The sequence below is a fragment of the Equus quagga genome, chromosome 4 (assembly GCF_021613505.1).
Source record: "Equus quagga isolate Etosha38 chromosome 4, UCLA_HA_Equagga_1.0, whole genome shotgun sequence".
NCBI classification, from domain to species: domain Eukaryota; kingdom Metazoa; phylum Chordata; class Mammalia; order Perissodactyla; family Equidae; genus Equus; species Equus quagga.
In genome coordinates this window covers 86,456,298-86,477,255 of record NC_060270.1, presented here as the reverse complement: position 1 = coordinate 86,477,255, position 20,958 = coordinate 86,456,298, and the positions used below count along the sequence as shown (strand labels likewise).

Below are 20,958 nucleotides of genomic sequence, written 5' to 3'. Positions count from 1 at the left end.
AACAGTAACAGAAGAATAGGTCTTTTATACTTCCTTGAAATTTCCATTAAAGTAATGAAGACAATAAACTTTTGAGGAAAATGAAGAAAAAATCAATACTAAACAGAAGCATGATGAATATTTCTTTCTCTTTCTCATATACCTCTCTTGGCTTTATAATCCGCATACTTTCCTCAATGGGAAGTCCATGCAGTTGAAGCTGTGATTCAATAGCATACTGGAAAAGAAGGATGATTTATTAAAGCAAGTCCAGTGCACAGAAGTGCATTGAAATAACTTGGAAAGGAAGTGATAAAATAACAATAAGAGCATATAATTATAACAAATCCAAGGTCAAAGTTAAAAGGGACTAAACAATACATCAGAGAAGAGCTGTTTAATATAATTTACGTGCAGGAATCAGAACATCCCATGAAACACTAAATACTGAGCTGAATGGAAACACAGGGGTCAACCACACTTTAGGGAATTACAAGAGATTTTTGAATAAGATATTAAATCACCCGATCTAAGTCAAAACCAGAGTTTACAAAATAACCAAAGTGAGCAGCGTGGATGTGATATGCTTGAAAATAGGATAAAGAAGTGGCTTACCTTAGAAAGGGTAAGCTAGTAAAAGGAAAGAACATCAAAAAGCTCCCTTTATTTAGAGTACAAGATATGGATGGGGACAAGCAATTACAGGGACGTTGAATTTTTTAAAGATATTAGGATTTTGATCCTTTTTAGTAAGATAATGGCTATTAATTTGTACATAATTAAATGACTTAAAATTACAAGATGCAGGCTAGAGTAGTTAATGGTGATAACACAAAGGCACAAATCAAGTTTCTTTAGCCCTAAAACGGAAATAGCAATATACTTTTATTTGTGTAGGTGTCTGGAACAATCAGATTTCTTATCAACTAAATTGCTGATAAAGTAGCAAGATTTTTTTAGTGAACGACAAGAATTATTTTTAATCTTTAATAAATATTTTTGTCTATAATAATGCACCAATAATTATGCTAGCATGCAATGGAAACAAATGCACAAATAAAAGTTTATATTCCTATTCCATGTAGCTAAAGGGTTAAGCACTGAGTTATGTATCGATTTGATTTTAGAAAATAAAACAGCAACAAGAATTAATAAAACATTTATAACTGCACTTGATTTAGACCAGTGGTTTGCTCAATGTCTTTAAAAAGACTAATAAATCAATGTTCCTATTCAATCCTTTCCTCCCTTAACACATGTTTTACTTGAACAAAAGAAATAAAGCTACAATCTATTAAAAATGCCTAAATCAAAAGCATTTGTCAGATCTTTTTATTATAAGGTTACTTGGAAAAGACTAGTGAGTAAACATTCAAGTCAGGCAAATGATATGCTCCTCTAGAAGAGTACAAAGAATATAAATACAATTTGAAAAATCCTTACGTGATCTGAAGGGAAGGCTTTGGCTTCTAGAAGAATTTTATACCGTTTTGGCGTAGGCTTAAAAAACGATAACTGCAATGAAATTGATTTATTGAGAAAAGTGTTAATGCACAATTTATACATTTGTTCATTTTACACCACACTTTCATTTTACAATCTCCAGCATTTTAAAGGCATTAATTAATTAAACATTTAGACGTCTTTCAAGGGTAACTTTTCCAATTAGCCTTGCTTCCAATGCACTATAAAGAGGAAGAGGATATTGGCTCTTTTGTCAATACAAATTACATTTGTCAATGGAAATGCAAACTTGGGGGAAAATGTGAATATGATAAAATCAAATTCTCAAACTTAAATTTTAATTGACAAGTTATCTTCCAAATGCATTTAATAGTAATTCTTGTATTGTGAGACTGAACTATCATGTTGTATGTATGTCTTATTCACTGCTGACTTGGTTTTGAGTATATAATATTTCCACTGTTTTATTACTTTATGAAATATTATTTTAGGTCCAACGAAAAGTACCTATCCCTCATGAAACATTTGACATTTCTAGAGGCACCAGGAAGAAGTAGCTTGTTAGTTCCGGGAGGCCCTTTCATTGCTCCTCAGAGTTCCTGGAGAATAAATACTGACTGACGATAATAACAATGGAAATGATCGCTACTGTTAATTGGGTGTTGATCATTGGTCAGGGTGCTAAAGCAATATTCACATGGTACCACATTTTATACTTGTGCATACCTATGAGGTAGGTATTATTGTCTGCATTTTTACAGAGAAGAAAATCAAGATTTAGAAATGCCAAAACCTGCGTTCCAAAGTCAAACAGCCATTAAGTAGCTTAGCTGGGAGTCAAACTTAGGGATGTCTGAACTTAAAACCTGCTGTTTACCATCTTACTTAACATACTCCACAAGCAGGCTCTTTCAGGCATATTTAATAATCATTTCTCCATTTTATTAAAATAAAATATTAACATCTTCTCGTGCATCTTGGTCATGTAGGCATGTTTTCAATAACTCACTTAAAAAATGAAATAATTTTTCAAAGCATCAAGCAATTACGAAAGGCATATTATTCCAAATCAAGAATATAGTTGAGAATTTAAGGTTTACATATTTATTACATACTTAGGACATAAGAAGCACTTTGAACACAGTAATTATTTAAGATACTAGATCTCTTTTCTCCAATTTAGTTTTAGTTTCTAATTTTTTTAACCTACTCCTTAAAAATTAATCTACAAAAACTACTGATCAATAATCTCACCCTACTACATTCTGGCATATTGAAAAACTGTTTCTCTGAAAAACTCAGTGTTTGCTAGCATTTGTACATGATGGTTTTGTGCCCTTGAAAGCACTTTTGCTGTTCACCCACTGTGACTCTTATTCCTTAGGTTCTGAGATAAGAGCTATTCATTTTTCTAAAGCTCTTTCCAAGCGTCGACTCTTCCATAATTATGAAGAAGCCATTCCATTATGGTCCAGCATTTCCTGGTAAAAAATAAATAACCTCACAACTTATTTTTAAATAAGCAAACCACCAGATGCTCATGAATTAAAGATAGAAAAATGTCAGATTCTGTAAATGAGTGTATACTAAACATTGATGGGAAAGGAAACTTACCAGTAGAAGATGTAAATTAACAGTCAAACCATTCATTAGGCCTATTTCCTTCTCGTTGGCTCCTGCAAAATAAATATATCATAATTTAGATTTTTCTATCAGTTCTAAAGACACATGGAAAAACGAAGTCAGGAGGTTTCACTTCATCCTTAATGTTTTTAGAGATAAGGGCATATTTGATGTGTCATCTCAAAGAAATGGAAGTTTTCCCACTTGACGCATTTTATCAAACAATATCTGGACTCACATGCACATAGCTAGCTAAAAATTATATTTCCTTTTTGATATAGTAAATAATAACAACAAAATAATGAAGCATTTCCTTTTTCCTGTAAACTAAAAATGATTTATCCCATTATCAGCTGGTTTGTCAAATTCCCACAGAGCACATTTTCGAGGTAAGTGTATCTCTAAAAGGAATCTAAAAAGAAATGAAGGCCAATCACATTTTTAAAGCTGGTTCTTTCTAATGTCAAATTCAAATGCAGCTTTCATAAAAGAGGGCTTTTTTGCCAAACATAATTCACTGTTATTACAGTGAGATATATAAGAGTTTATAAGACAAAAGAGCCAGGAAGCAAAATACAAAGAGCTAAAGAGCTCTGGGCTTTATTCATACACACTGATACAAGATAATTAATACAGATATGCATTGTCTGATGGAGAACACAGGCAAAATTAAGATATCCACTACACAATCGTAATCATATCTAATTCCTATTAACAAGGGTTTTGGCACTTAAAATAGATCCAGAGACAATAATAACACTTTCCCTATTTTTAGTTCTTATCATGTCTCTCTTTTTTTTTTTTTTTGAGGAAGATTAGCCCTGAGCTAACATCCACTGCCAAGCCTCCTCTTTTTGCTGAGGAAGACTGGCTCTGAGCTAACACCCATGCCCATCTTCCTCTATTTTATATGTGGGACGCCTACCACAGCATGGTTTGCCAAGTGGTGCCATGTCCGCACCCGGGGTCCGAACTGGTGAACCCTGGGCCCCTGAAGTGGAACGAGCGCACTTAACTGCTGCGCCATGGGGCAGCCCCCTCTTATGATGTCTCTTAAAGGCAATTAGATCTGTGTCATAGGAAGGGTGTCTCTTTACCATCAATGAGAAAAACGAGTTATGAGCTTTAATGTTTGTAAGACTGGACTAGGATTAGAGAAAATGTATAATACAAGTCCTACATTTTGTATCCAAAGAGATACTTCTGATAGAGTCCTCTTTTAAGAGAATGGCCAGTAAGAGGAATAACTAATCTAATTAATAGATTCCAGCATAAATTCACTTGAAAGGAGGCCACTGGGATTAAGCGTGTAACTTAGGAATTTATATTTCAACACAGTCATTTAAGGAAGGACCTGTGTCTTCATCTAGTCAAGAAAAACTTCTTGCTACATTTAGCAGAGGATTTCCCCATTTGATATGCGTGGTTGGTGAATAAGTGGTGAGTGTTAAAAATGTATCCTGGTCACTCTAAGTTGATTGTATCTGAAGTCCAGGGGCAATAGGAACAATCTCACTTCACATTCCTATTGCGAAATAAAGTTTCTCTTAAACATACTAGATAGACATGAATGTGATAAACTTACGTCATATACAGTGGCAGATGCCCTCTCCTACAGTATGAAAATGTTTTTGACATACAATAAAGGAAGTGCAGCCAGCTTTATTATATTTGTGCCTTTGTATTATGGTATGAATTTTTCTGTTGTTTTTAAAACAAAACATTATCTAAGATACCTAATCTGATATTATCCTTACCTTCCTGTTAGCTGTTTACATGCACCTTTTCTGAAAACCGTTTATTTCAATAAAAAATATTTTGGCAGGGAGAGTGGAAAGGGGGGAGTAATAATATAAAGAGAGAGCAGAATTAGCAGAAAGGGAAGCACTTGAAGGACTTTAATGAGAAGGAAACAAAAGAAGAAAAGAATTCAAAAATTAGTTATCACAAATGAAAGCAAAGAAATGGAAGAGTCAGGAAGATAGGGAGAGTTTCCATAGAATGTCAGGCATTCTGTTTTTGCTTAATGATTGCATCTTGATTAAAATGACTAGATTCCTCGGAAATTTTAGTCCTGCAAACAATACAGTGTTCATTTTGGATAACATTTTTCTTGCCTGGAATGTGATGAAGAGATGTGCTGGGCTGAATTAATCTAGACAGACACTTGGCATTGTGTCCCCTCACTTTTAATGGCATACTAACACTTGGATCAATTCTTTGTAACTAACCCCTCGCTGACGTGAATAATTTGTCTGCTCACACGCACGAAGATTCTCTCACCTGAAACACTTTAAATTGAACCATGAGCTTCACAAAATGCTCTCCTCACCTGCTACTTAACTTTGTCAAGGCCAGTCAGGCCATTTAACATGTGTGCGTGCCCACACACGTATCTGAGGATGGCACAAATATTAAAGTTTCAGAACATTAACAGAAATGTTTATTCCAAATATAGCCTAAGGGCAGGAAAGAATCAAGTGTTCTTAACATCAAAGGGCGACAGATCAGACTGATTTTTAGTGTATTTTCATAGGAAAATTTACCCAATTGACCTCTCTCTTTTGGTTCAAATTGTATGTCTGAAATCAACATATGTTCTTCTAAGATAGTCCAGTACCATCTGCATTCCATAAGAAATTAAATCTTTTTTTTACAGAAATTCTTTAAAATTGCTTTTCTTTGTTCTTTTTCTTTTTCCTAAGAGCTCGTTTTGAATTAATGTTGAAACATCAAGAACTACAAGTATTGGGGAGCAAATTGTTTTGAAAACTTCCTGAAAGCTTCTCAGGTTTGGAAGAGTCTCTACTGAAGGAGATCATCCACGATTCACCGCAATAAATGTCAACATTTGAATCACTTCATCTGAGATGGATGTGACGCAGGGTTCTCGTTTGAAGGGTGCTTTCCCGCTTGTTTACTTATTGAATATAATATTTTGCCTTACCAGAAGGTGAACCTTAGTTAAATGCAAGCATTGCCTTCTGATCTCAATGCCTGGTACACTAATCTGTATTGAGCCCTTGCAATGTGTCAAGTCTTCTAAATATGTGACTTGTATTGTCTCCTATAGTCTCCACAGTAATCTGATAAAGTATCTACTTGATTTTCCATTTTTATCAACGAGGAAACTAACATCCAAAGAGATGAATTAACTTGCCTGAAGTCTCACAGGTAGGAAGCAGGAAATAGAATCTTATCTTCTCTTAAAAAAAAATAATTAAAATCTTTGTTCAAGGTTAGATTTGGAAGCATTGTTTACATTTGGTCCCTATAAGTCAAATAATGGAAGTCCATGTTCATTATCAACATCCTTCTGCATCTTTCTAATCCTAATTTAATTTCAAATATTTTGCAAAGTGAAGATAACAGGGCCCCAAGTTCCTTAGTGTTTGATAAGAGGGTTCCCAATGGATCTCATAACTGCCATACCATGCTCTGTATATTTTATTAAGCAGATGCAAATATTGTGGTGGATTTAGTTGTAAGGATTGTAGTTAGGCTACGTCCGAAAACTTTCCACTCTGTTTTTCAAGCAGCAAATGTCGGTGGCCTCTAGAGGAAGCCAGTGCATGGTTGAGGATTCGTAACTGTTTGGAGAGAGTTTCCAGGGATTATTGCTTTTCTGCGGGTCAACCAGAAGTTTCATAAAGCAAATTTATGCTCACATTACCACATTTTTATAAGCTGAAATTCATGTATGTAGTCCTTTGTGATTTTTATGTACCCAGGGAAAAGTAGGCTTAATAATAATACTAATAATATTCTTCAGCAGTTCTATTTCTAGTATCTTGATAATATGACATTAATTATAAGGGAAAGTTAGTCCATGTTTTGCAGAATTGTTGGCACTATATAAAATGTTTTATTAATAGTTTTTCTTCTCATCTGAAATTGAAATGCTTTTCTATGTCTAAGAATAAATATGATTGCTCATTGTCTCTTCCTCCTCTCTATCCATTCCATCAATTTGTACACACAATAATTTTTATTATCCTCCTGTTACTCCTTTTTGAGAAATTTTATGGTGAAATAAAGGCTGTGGTTTTAAGGACATAGAAAATTCAATTATAGCCCCAAATATTCAACTTGTCTGTTTGCTCATGACACATTTAGATAGCCTAGTAAGTAGCAAAAATAAATTTGACTTCTGCTGCTCCTTCCTGTAGTTACCATATGATTATTTTAATTATTTTCTAATTTATACAGCATCACTTCCAAAGAGGATTTGAAGTTTCTTATATTACAATGTGAGGAAGGATGACAAAAAGTAGAAATAGAGTACAATATATGCAGATGAGAAACAAATTAGAAGCTGTTAAATGTTTTTGCTACTTCAAATTTTCTCAGAACTTCCTAGTAACTGAAGCAAAACGGGAATCTGCCTGGGATTTATAACAAACAAGATAAACACAAACACACATACAAACACCTTCTTAAAAAATCTGCTCCTACTAAAGCAAACAGAGCAAACATTAATTTTTCAACTCAACTTAAGAACAATTTCTCTGATATACACAAATATAAAAGCATAGAAATTTGGGGGATAATAGTTACTGAAATTAAAAAAGAAATCAAGCTTTTAAAATATTGCTCATAATACACTTTGCAGACGCTGTCAATTTGTATTCTTTTGGTTAAGAAAAAAGTGGTAGAAATATTTCTCCTAATAAAACATGAATTACAGAGAACAAAAGAGACATTTAATAAAATAATCAGGGGCTGGCCCTGTGGCAAATGGTTAAGTTTGTGCACTCCACTTCAGTGGCCTGGGGTTCGCCGATTTGGATCTTGAGTCCATACCTACGGACCGCTCATCAAGCCATGCTGTGGCAGCGTCCCACATGGAGGAACTAGAAGGACTTACAACTAGGATGTACAACTATGTACTGGGGCTTTGGGGAGAGGAGAAAAAAAAAGAAGAGGAAGATTGGCAACAGATGTTAGCTCAGGGCCAATCTTGCTCACCAAAAAAAGAAAGAAAAAGAAAAAAAAACAATTCACATCATCACAACTTAAAATAAATAAATTAATCAAATAATCATTAAACTAAATATCACCTTCATTCACTGACAATATTTCAAATGAACTATGACAATGCATTTGTCATGTAAGGCTTGAGACTTTGGGAAGATATATATATATATAATAAACAATATATATTTATTGAATTTCCTGTCTACAGAAGTGAGTAAGCCTATTTCAAGGGATAATTTTTATCTTTTACATCCCTTATTATTACAACCAAATGTGTGTAATTTAGTTAATACAACATTCAAGGACAAAAACACAGAAGAAGAAATGAAGTTTATCCCATATGTGTTATAACTTTGTATGGTATTTCAAAGACACACAAAAATCTTTAAAGCTAGAGTTGATAAATATTCTTTAAAAAAGTTTAATAAGTATAGTCCTTTTACTTTTCTAAATTGATTTGACGTTTAGTCTTTTTTTTTTTTCATTTTCCTTAGTAATGATAATGAGAGGTGGCTGGTTTGAAATTTCAGTGATCATTGCGACACAGAGGTATTTGCTGAGCAACAAAACACTTGCACATTTAATAAGTTGCAATAGAGCTATAAACTTTTAAAGGGTCAAAGGAAATCTTTTTGCAGGATTTATTGGCTTCCTAAATAAATCTCACTCACTAACCTCACCTTACCACTTCCCTGGCCTGTATATAAACATCCCAACTCTGTTAGAAGATGATAAATATTAAGCACAAAATAAGAGGATGAAAACACAGTTTATGTTTTGAAAGCAAAACTAGTAAAGAAAAAAACAATCCACAGCTAAGGATAACATGTATGCTCAGGTCAAATTAATTCAGGATGTTTTTCAGGTTTTTTCTTTGACATTTGAATAAATATAATTTGTTTCTAAAAAATGAACACAAATAAAAGCATTATTAAACAACGATTTAATACACCTTTAAACGTAACCCAGGAATGTTCTGGTGATTTCCTCCGTCAGAATATACACTCATCCAGATAAGGCTGATGGCCTGATCGCATGCTCTGTGTTCCCAAGAACCTGCCTGGTATAGAAGGACACGCTCGGTTTTCATCTTTACCTGCTCAGGTTGATAAAGATTCTGGCCTTGGGTACCAGCCCCAGGCATTGACAGCTGTGCAGTTTCACCCTGGGGCTTCCTGTGAGTGGCCTGGACTCAGGCCCTACACCCTCAGCCTGGCTCCATGTGCTGCCCTGAAAATACTGTGCTTCCCAGCTTCCAACTGCTCCTTTCTTCAGCAATGGCTATATTTCTGGTCTATAGAGATTTCTGTTTAATTTTTTTTAGTATTGCTACATGTTTCTTAATCTAATTTTTTTTCTATCATTTTTCCGTGTTTTGAATAGAAAGGAGCATTTTCAGTTTGTATTTAATCTGTTATCTTATAAAATGCAGAAGTCAATATTCTAACTGCATTTTAAACAGCCTTTCAACAAATATCCCTGTTTTTATTCCTATCTTCACTCCCACTCCTCGAGGTGCATCTTGTGAGTAATTCTCAATCCTTTGAAGAATCAGCAGTGTAAAGCAGGTGACTTTCCATTTTGTCACCAATGGGAGATTAGGTTTACTTTTGTTTTTTACAAAGACAGTTACCACATGTCCAGCTGCCATATAACTACCAAAAAATATTATTACTATCATCTCTTTTGCCATTCTACTTGTCCTTTAGGGTTCACACTTTTTAAATTTTTTCTAACTTCATTAAGAGTTGTTTAGTGAGATTTCAGCAAAAAACAGGACTTAAATGTGTGTGTTCAGTCTCCATCATTACCTGGAAATTGCCTCTTTTTTAAAGCGCTTATCCCATTGATTAATTCTATATTTCTTCGTATTGTGTGACTATGTTTATATATTAATTTTATATTTCTTCCTTTACAGGGAGTCCCATGGGGATAAGGGTGGTGAGGATTCCTACCCATCATTTTATCCTCAGTGTCCACCACAAATCCTGACACACAGCAGAGATTCAATAATTATTTTTTGAATAAACAAGATATTCCCCAGATTTTCATCACTTGCTAATTGCCATAATTCTTCCCGGATGTAAGTCTTACTTTCCCCACTGTAATTCCATTTTTCTCCCAGCTCAAGTTGATTTTGTCTTCTGATTATTGGCCAAGATACAATTGGAACGAAGCGATAAAGACATTTTTAATGCTTGCCTCTAAGGAAGTGAAGTTTGAAAAAGCATTTCAACAGCGGAGGATTCCCTAAGTCCTCCAAATATTTCCAAGTAACACCGCTCCAATTGCCTAAATGTCGTTAATTTTTTTGTTCAACATCCTAAATTTTATATGAGATTTTGGGCAATGCTGAATATTCAGCCCAATTAAATAAATAACTTTTCTCAAAATGTTAACACATTTACCATCTAAAACTATCTAGAATACCACCAAGAGTACAGAGAACTCACTTTAGGAAACATGCTATAGAACATAAAACAGCATCCACTATAATATTTTCAACAATACCCAGCCTAATCTTAAATAGATCACCATGGATAAAGCCGAAATGAGCCAAAAAATGATTGATGTTTTAGACCTTTAGCATGTGAAAGTTAGGGTTTATTTTACCATATAATAAAATCTTAGAAAATTCATTTAAGTTGATTTTTATAAAATTTGTCTGATTATAAATTAATATGATGCATGTGTTTTTCACTGGGGAGTAAACATTAGTGTCGAAATATACAAAAAATAATAACTTTTCTTTTATTTTTGTACCAAGTAACCCAGTTACGTTCATTACAGCAATCAAATGCCAGTTAAAGGTACACTTACTCTGTTCTAGTACGGATTAAATAGAAAATCAGGATGGCCTTCAATAAGATTTTTACTTTATAAGCAATGTTTATAACTAAATGATAATATCTTTACAATTTGGGGGGAAAAACTCACTTTGTACTTACCTACAATGTCATTCATAAGGCCTACAATGGTCTCGTCTCCTGTAATCCAAGGACGTTTCCCTACCTCGTGACCATAGCCTCCCCTGGAATTGGAAAGGGACACAAAGAATCTTAGCTTCTGGGTGTGTGGGTATGTGCGTGAGATTTTTCAAATATCAGCATTAGCAAGGGGACATTTCTAAATGAGTCTTTGTAACATTTTAGCAATTACTTGAAAGCATACTTTTTTAAAAACCAAAAGTAACACTTGAGAACTCTGTTTTTTAACTTGTCATTTTTAAATTTCTTTGATGTCTTTTTTGTTAGGGTTAGAGAAGATTACCCATATAATATTTCATTATTTTTCTCTATTTTAGAGTCTAAGATGTTCTTTTTTCTTTCGAAATTTTTGAGGCTACTTGAACACTATGCTTATATAACTATAGCACACACTAGTATCTATACTAAAATATACTATTTTTTGAGGCTGGAGATTAAATGATTATAAATTAAAATTTAAAATATAGCTACAATCTATAAATTAAATGGAAGTGTATAAAATGTTACTATACTCATGATGACATTTTAAGTAGATAATGAAACTTGGCAATAATCAAAGCCAACACTACAGCTTGACTTATTTTCTAGCAATTTCCTCTATCATATTCCAGCTCAATTTTATCACTCTAGTACGTATCCCAGTAGGCATAAAGGAAAAACACAAAACATACGAGAACTTCAACTCTCAAGAAATTTCCATCAAATGAGGAAGGCAAATATATTTGAAAAATGTAAAAGAAATTAAAACAAAGGATCAGTGGAAGTGACTTTGTGCACTATCACAAACTTGTATCTTAGGGAGCTCTGAATTAGATTGTTCTTCATTCTTTTGGAATCCAAAAATTATGTAAACTCTGAAGAAAGGAGTGTGTGCTTTTTGTATAGTGCAAACAGTGTTTGAATCCACACTCTGGAATTCAGTGGACTGGCAGTGGTGAGCTGGGAAATCTGCTCTCAGAGGCGGAGGGCAGCGGAATATTCCACCCCAAATATGCCACTGTGATGTACTCATTATCTTGAGCTGAAGGCACGTGAAAAACAGCAAATGCAGGGAGAGGCTTGCTCTGATCTCCCCTATCTGCCTATAGATGGATTCTTCAAAGGGAACTCAGTTGTTATAAAACTCCTTCCCAGGAATTTTATCAACCAGGGAAAATGGACTCCTACCACAGAAGAGGCTAGAAGTGAAGACCACGCCCACACAGACTTTGTCACAAACCTCATATCTGTCGTGTATTCTTCAAGGGCCCATTCATCTCTCCTAAAAATTATTTAATATCCTGGAAGCAGCCTTCATCCGCTTCCCCTTTCCCTATTAAGATGGTATTTAATCCTGAATTCTAAACCACCTCGGGGAATTATTTTTCCCTGGCTATCTCCCTTTTATACAGGAGGTATTCATGTTAATAAACTTCTGTTAGTTTTTCTCTGGTTCACCTGTCTTTTGTTACAGGGGTCTGAGCTAAGAACTCAGAAGGATAGAGAGTGAAAATTATTTTTCCTCTCCTATAGGGCGGGGGAACTGGAGCAGAGGAGCTCTGTTTTTTAGCCTTTGCTGATTTTGTCACGCAGAAAAGTTCCTAAAAACGTTTTCCACTTATAATGCTTTGTTTTTAAGTTGCGCTTGCTTATAGGAACCAAGGCAGAACACTGCCAGATGGCCAAACTGCAGAACCAGTCCAAACCAGAAAGGTCCCAAAGGGCCGCCAGAAGCCATGCACAAAAGGAGGTGCCGTGTGCAAGAAGGCGAGCTCTGAGAATGCCCCAAATGCCCCTGCTCCCAAGTGATGATAGGGAGACCACTCCCCCTTCACGTCCCATAAAAACCTCATTCACCTTCCATTTGAGAAGGGGTTTTAGAACACAAGCACTGCCTCCTCCATTCATTAATCATAGAATAAACGTTTCTGCTCTGCTATTCTGAACCCAGTCTCCTTCTATTGGCGTGGGTGGCTCCGGGCAAAAAGACTCACTTGCTGTCACCCATCACTTGGGTCTCAGTAACAATTTTCCTGGCATGAGTATCCCCATTGCGCTCAATTTCGTGATATCAACAAAAATCCTGGGGACCGGCCATTGGCGCAGAGGTTAAGCTCGCACGTTCCGCTTCTGGGCCACACAGGGTTCACTGATCAGATCCCGGGTGCTGACACGGCACGGCTTGGCAAAAGCCATACTGTGGTAGGTGTCCCAGGTATGAAAGAGAGGAAGATGGCCATGGGTGTTAGCTCAGGGCCAGTCTTCCTCGGCAAAAAAGAGGAGGATTGGCAACAGTTAGCTCAGGGCTAATCTTCCTAAAAAAAAAAAAAATCCTGAATATTTAGCAATTGTCTTACATCACCTGGTAATGAGCCAGTTCCAGGACACTGCTGGTTACGAAAATACACTTATTAGAAGCTTATAGGGCCTAATAATTTTCTCCTTTTGTAAAAATAAACGGATGACAATAGGTACCTTAAAGAATTGCTGTGAAAAATAAATAACATGTAAAAGAGATTGGTACATAATACCCCTTTTCTGAGTCTTCTTTAATTTAATGCTAAAACTCTCTTCATTATCATGTGATGTACAACACAATTTTTAAGCTAATATTTAGATTATGATATAAACTTAGATGAAGGAAGAGAACTTTCTTTGGGAATAGACAGACTATGAGAGCTAAGGAGGAAGAGAAAGGCAATTGTTAGCTATTATTATTCATATTATTATTAGATCGCCTGCAGCTTGCCTCTTTCTTGACTTCCAGTATAAATGCTAAAGACGAAAATCATTATCATTAAGTGGTAGTTAAAGGCAGATACTTGGATCCTTTTTTATTTTAATCACATACAGCTCCATGGCCTTGCTGATAGCACAATACATCTTATTACATTTAGGTAGTAAAATTCTATGTTCTGCCTCAGAGAATTTATATCTCAGAATATTATGCCACCTACTTCTCACTCTGGTAGACACGGTAGTAATAATCTTTAAGGATGCGTTTCTTCCCGCAACGCTTTTGGCATCTCCCTCTCTTTAAAATATCACACACATAGTCTGCTCCTTCATTTTGCCAGTCTACTAGCCTGGGGTAGTGAAATGTATTTAGGAAGTGTTATCCAAATAAACTCAAAGTAAAGTGGCCTGTCATTAGAAAGACTTGATGTAGATTGCAGTGCAGTTATAAACATATGTATTAGAGTTAAGAAAAAGATTATATTGCTCTCCTTCAAAACTGCTTAATATAGTGGCAAGCTTCTTTTACAAATGCTGGAAAGGAAAGGAGTGCATGGGAGAGAGTTAACTCACTACCATGGCATAAATCATTGCCATGAGTGGGGTGTTCTCTGAGACGTCTACGGAGCAGTATTTGCTCACAAAATTAGATGTCAGGATGTAAAACCTAATTAGGAAGTTAATAAAAACGTGGATTCTCTTTGAAATAGGACTAGGCTTTAACCACCCTACAAAATGCAAAGTGGTCCTGCTTTTAAAAGCTCCCGCAGTAAGTAAATAAATGACTTCGGGCTTCCTTAATGATATCGCAACTTTTTTTTCTGTGACCCAATGGATGATTAGCCAACACAGATTTCAGGAAAATCTTTGTAACATGTCATACCATGTATTTTCCTAGTCATATTGAAGGGTAGCAGAATAAGCCACACTAACATTTGCCTCTTTAGCTTAAGGTTTATTTTGAGCTGAAAGCATTTGAAAAACAACAAATGAAGGGAGAGGCTGTCTCTGAACTCCCCTTACCAGCCTGAAGACAGATCTTTAAAAGGAACTCAGTTGTCACACATCCCCACCCCAGGAATTTCATCACCAGGGACGATTGACTCTCCCACAGGAGAGGAGAGAAGAAGTCAACACCACACCCAGACAAAGTTCGTCACAAACGGTCACACCTCCCGTCTATTTGAAGGGCCCATTCATCCTTCCTAAAAATCATTTACACTCCCCTAAGGAGTCTACGTCTTCCCATATTAGACGACATATAAGCTCTCAAATCTCACCGCTTTTCTGGGTATTTACTTTTTTTTTGCCCTGTGATGCCCTCATGCACATATTAAAAATTAATAAATTTTTATGCCTTTTCCTATGTTAATCTACCTGTTCTCAGTTTATTTCACAGACCCAGCTATTGGACCTAGGAGGATAGAGAGAAAGTCTTTCCTCCCCTAAAATACACTTTTTTTTAAAGAAAGGAACACTCAACTGGAAGGGGACTACATTGTCTGCTTCGCCACGGCCCTTCTGCACACCTTTCGCCATTTAAAGTAAGTCACTGTCTGCAAACGAGATGGTTTGTTCCTAATATGTGATTCAGTGGCCCATTTTCCTCTTTAAATAATCCTACCTAAAATGTCACAGTTCTTAGAAGAATCCCTAAGAAGACATAACTGTGGCAAGTTTTTGCTCCTATGAAAAATAAAGAAAACCATTTATCTAGCAGATAGGTAGACTTAAAATATTGTGATTATATCTTAGGGACATAACATACATTTCTCACTTAAAATGTACTCTTTAAGACTATTTTTCCTTTCAAATTTATCACTATGACTATTAATCTACGTTATTCTCCTTTAAATAATCTGGGCCATTAGTAAATATCTACTATAAAACGTTCTCAAATAATTCTTTAAGCTTATTGCCTACCCATTCTAGCATACCCACAGGGTCCAAGCATATTGATATTGTTGCTTCCTATTATTATAGCATCATTTTGCTGATAATTATTATGAATCAGATGGGTCAAATCACCCTAAAAGCTTTCTATTTGAGATTATTAATATTATCTAAGTATTGTCTTTTCACAAAACAAATATACTCTCCAAAGCAAAGTGCTATCAATCTACTTTAGAAATTACGTACAGTTGAAAATAATAAGCATTTTTTTAAAAAACAGAGGTAAGTGCTTTATTTTCAGCTTTTTCTTGAGCAACTTGAAGTTTTAGAAGAAACGTTTTGGGTCCTAAAATATTTCTAAGTGTGCCTCTATTCTTGACTTTCCTTTAGGATAAGTAATCAAAGATGGTAGCCATATGAATTATAAGATCGGGCTCCATCATGACCAGTGATGGTTAATTTGTAGGGAATATGTCTGCAATTGGCCATTGGCCATAAAAGATGACAACCATGAGCTAAATGTCATTTCCTACCTTATAGGTCATGGATGGCCAGTCAGAAGCTTGCTACAATATCCCAGAACAATATCTCACTTAGTCCAAGCACTCTAATTTTTTATGTACTGTTAAAATTATACATTTTTAATATGATTTCTTTTCCTGTTAAGCAACTAATTTCAATGTGTATTACAGTATTTAGCGACTGCATAGCTCTCTTTGACTAGTCCCTCCTGAAATCTTCCTCTGGTGAAGAAGAGAGGAAGGCACTGACCTGGCTTGGATATCAGCTGAGAAGGGCAGAGATGGGGTTGGAGGAGGTGATAAGGAACAGATGATCAGATAAAACTCAGCACAGTAATGGGAGAACCCAGATCTAGAGGAAAACCAAACTTATGCGGGGGAGATTTAGTATAAAACAAAAGCAATAATCAGAAAAAGAAGTGAAAGGATCTATAGCCCACCAGAGTGCCATGCAGATTACTTTAAACTGAAAGCACAGAACCAAACAGCAACCAAAGAAAGAAACATTATCTAAAGTTAAGCAGAGCCTCCTGACAATACAGCTGCCGTTGACCCACCCTCAGAGAGGATGGCCCTTAGCACCAGGTGGTGTGAATTGAGTTGCTATCAATCTCCTTCCCAGGTGGCTTCTAGCAAGCAAGCATATATACTGTCCGTTTTCATGAGGATGAAAAAGCGCAATAGAACTTTCCGTACTTTCCTACTGAAGTCCTAAAACTCCCCGCTTTTGTTGGCCGATCTGTCACCCTTACCCCTGGCTGTTCCGTGAATCACTCCTTGTGGAGTGCTGCTCCGTGCCTGTAAAATAAACTTGTCTCCTGATAATCTGCTGGTCCTCAAATAATTTGCAGGCCCTCAATCACTAGGACATAAATTGGTAGAGGAAAAAGTTTTCCTCCCGAAAGAACCTTAGCTGGGAAAGGCCAGAGTGGAATTTTAAGCTAAATGTTTAGGAGCAAAGAAATAATGAACACTTTTGAGATCAAAGATGGGGCATGGGACAGGAGGGAACGGGCTTGTGATCTTGCACCTCGAACACCAGCGACATGGACAGGCAGGCAGGGCCATGATGTGGACCGGGCCACCACAACTTAAAGAAAGAAGGCTAAATAAAACAAAATAAACTAGCTACCTAATCTTTTTTCTCAGAAGAAGCCTTTTTTTAAAATTTAATTGACATTATTTGAAGCATTAAAATCATTAAAATGCACCTCCTTCCTGAATCATCTAATGAGAAATAGGTAGAAGGGTTTACTATTATGTGATTTTCTATTGTCAAAAGGTAAAATATGAAATTGAAGGGCATTAACAATAGAAGGGTGTTATAACAGGAGGCACTTTCCTGGAATATAACTTTAAAGTCATGAAAATAATCAACCTGTCCCTTAGTAAATTAGGATAATCATAAGGATTTGATTTCTTACACAGGGCAGCATCTTTCTTAAATGCCTAAAGGAGGAAAATGCACAGCCTTGCTAAACGAATGTCCAAGAGGCAAGGACACTATCTAAAGTTCAACTTCAATCTAATTCTCTGCTCTCTTTCACATTAAGGCCAAAAATGAATATTAACCATTTTTATTAACTATGGCCCTCATTTTTTAAGTACTAAAACCTGTTAGTCCAAAATGCTTCTCAATGTGGTCATATTTATTTTTCAATTTATGCATAAAAGTTATGCAGATAAAGTTATAACAGACTCAGTAAATTATATAAATCCTCTATCGTTCTTGCATTGAATTGTGAACTTATATCTTTAAACATTAAAATTCAGAACTTTGCAGTGCCATCTAATAACCACGGTAGCAATCATTAGCACAGTCAGTGTATACAGAACTTTGGAGAGGTACTGTTCCCAATAGGAAAGGCCGGTGGCGAGAAGAATGAAGAGAGATGGAGAAGGCATTCTGAGTGGCTATGAAAGCCAAATGTCTTGCTTAGAATTCTTTTCTGGTTTGGTTTCATCTTTCTGATTTTTTTTTTTCTGCCCTTCAGTGTGGCTCCTCCTTTGTATCCAGTTTTCAGATTCTAATAATCAGAAAATATTTTAAACATATTTCTACTTATTTTAACTATCTTAAATATTTAACAATTTTAAAATAATATGAAAATTTTTAAACAGTTAAACTATTTTAAAAATATTTCTAGTTCAGCTTTGTCAGTAATTACTAGGGAAGGACAAGAAGTACATAAGCGGAGGTTATTTTCCTTAAGGGATTTATAATATGGCTAAGAATATGAAACTAATGAAAATACACTCCTGTAAATGGCCTATCTTAGAGCAGTGATTATTAATGCAATGGACATTCAGGGAGTGATGATCAGTGTGGTTGAGAAGGTTGAGGTTAAGCAGGGTAAGCGCTCAGGTGAGCAGAAAGGGAAGGGTTTCATAAGCAGAAGAGTAGCTGTAGAACAGAAGAAATGGAGAACAAAATACATCCTGATTCAAGATTCCTTCATGGTTGGAGTGAACCTGCTTGGCTAAGTGCAAATGGAGCATCTTCTCAATAACCACGTTCAGCTTGGGAAGGAAGTACCTTCTGCTCCACTCAACTTCTTGCCTCCCCTCAACAATTTTTATTTCTTTACTTATAAAAATTAGTATGATAGAGTTTAGCCAAGAGCTAATCATGAAAATGCTAAATTGAATCCTAAATATTAACTCCCTTGTTAGTCACTAAAGAAATAAAATAAAATGATTGCATATGATTTAGATGTGTCAACTCAGAAGGACTTAATGTTTTTTTTAATGTTTATTTTTATTTTATTTTATTTTTTTGGTAAGGGAGATTGGCCCTGAGCTAACATCTGTGCCAGTCTTCCTCTCTTTTGTATGTGGGTTGCCTCCACAGCATGGCTTGATGAGTGATGTGTAGGTCTGTGCCCGGGATCTCAACCCATGAACCCTGGGCCGCCAAAGCAGAGAGCACAAACTTAACCACTACACCACTGGGCTGGCCCCAAGGGATTGAAATTTTTAAATATTTTAAGTTTTCCTCTTGACTCTGTCAGTAATTTACCATATGATCATACTGATTCTTAGCTATTTCAGCAATAAGGGGAGAGTATTGAATGACATGATCCCTAAGGTTCCTCTCTGCCCTAAACTTCTAAGATTTTATTACACATCTTTTCAAATATTAGACAACCAAGTGTGATTTTTTAAATTCTTGTAAGAGGTGTTGAATGATAGCTTTTGCAATAATACTTACATTTTGGCCCACTTATCTAATTCTTCTTCCAGATATGTTTTAACCATTTTTGGTTGAAGGCCAAGAGAATTTCCCATGAAATAGATTGCGTTTTCATCCTTATTCACTAAAGATAAATCAACTGAAAGAGAAGAAAATGTAAAAAATGCTTATTCAACTAATTAACACTTCTATTTGGCATTGTTAATCCACTACCAACAATTAATATAATTAACTCCAAGAACAATAATAAATAACTTACAATGCTTCCCAAGGATAGCATCAGGCTTTCTGAAAAATAATAAATCTTTTATATTTATATTTAAAAAAATAATTTAAACCTGTAGAAGCTTTTGCTGAGATCTTTCATGTTTATTGTGCTCCATGAGGAAATCTAAATTAGCAACTACTCCCAATCATAAATAGCCAAAGGCAACAGAAAAGAGTTAAAAACAGAATTTTGACAGGAAGTATATCAGCCTATTTAGACATAGTAGAAAGTTACAAGAATTTAGGCAAGTACTAACCTTCTGCATTTATTGGTGGTGTAGATATGGCAAATAATATCTAAATAATTACATATCTGAAGTAGATATATTGGATTTTTATATTTTTTCATTCTATACCTTTGTACCTCTATAATATTAATAGATATATAGGCAACGATTGTTCTCTATACCTACTTTTTATTCAAATAAATCAGAACTTAAGTGATTTGTCTATCTTACAACTCTCCCCTGCAATGAATGCAGTTCCACTAGCAAACCAATCCACATGCTTAAAATATAGTCCAGAAATGCACAAGTTTATCATTGCATTCTACTAAGTTTTCTCTTAATTCTATGGGAAAAAGATCCCTTCTTGCTGATAGTTCATTGGTATCATTTGGTAATATACTTGTCTTTACTTTAGATTGCTTAATTAAACCTCTACAGACTTTTTAAAGGCATACCGTCTATTTCAACCTGATCCCTTATAGATACTGTGCCTCTTTTTCATTGGGTTCCCTTAAATCTGACCCAATAAGAGACGCAAAAATTATTCACACCTTTAAATTGGATTTATTGACAGTTCTTTGTTGACCTAGAGAACAAATATTGAAGGATTTTATTTAGAATTCAGAGCTTTTTAATTGGTGTACCATGGCCCAAATTTCAAGTAAGCATTCAAATAAGCACAGTTCGAAGACTAAACATATTCTGTGCCTTTCAGCCCCATCAGTGATGCAGGGGGATGAGGCAACCATCTAGATCTCTGCTTCTGTTGCATTGTCTTGTTCTTTTATTGCTGATGCTTTTACAGACAAATAGGTAGCAGGCTGCTTTTATTTAGAAAATCATTTTAAAATTGTATTCAACGTGAAAGAAAAGCAGAATTGTAAACTAAATTATCTTGTCCCATGCCAGCCCGCAGTATGGTTCCCCTTCTACTTTCACTACATTCTTTTCACTTGGTTGAGCGTTTTTTTTTTTTTTTTAAAGTCTCAAAGTACATCAAATGGCATTATGTGAGCCATCAACTGGCACTAGGTAATATGGTAGGTTAGAATATTAAGAAAGTGCATTTGGTAAAGACCCACCAGAATGAAGAGATAACCCACCGCTCTCCA

At 35.4% G+C, this 20,958-nt stretch overlaps 1 protein-coding gene across 2 annotated transcripts in view; it reads right to left on the bottom strand.

Annotated features, from left to right (window-relative positions):
- Nucleotides 1–20,958, bottom strand: part of KYNU (kynureninase) — a 108,480-nt gene that overhangs the window by 59,901 nt on the left and 27,621 nt on the right. For both annotated transcript variants that reach the window (XM_046659629.1, XM_046659628.1), the window contains exons 3-7: nt 19,371–19,491; nt 10,992–11,074; nt 3,058–3,119; nt 1,423–1,494; nt 143–217 (exon numbers count right to left, since the gene is read on the bottom strand). In XM_046659629.1, coding sequence (XP_046515585.1) covers nt 143–217; nt 1,423–1,494; nt 3,058–3,119; nt 10,992–11,074; nt 19,371–19,491 — 413 coding nt within the window. The remainder of the gene's footprint in view (nt 1–142; nt 218–1,422; nt 1,495–3,057; nt 3,120–10,991; nt 11,075–19,370; nt 19,492–20,958) is intronic.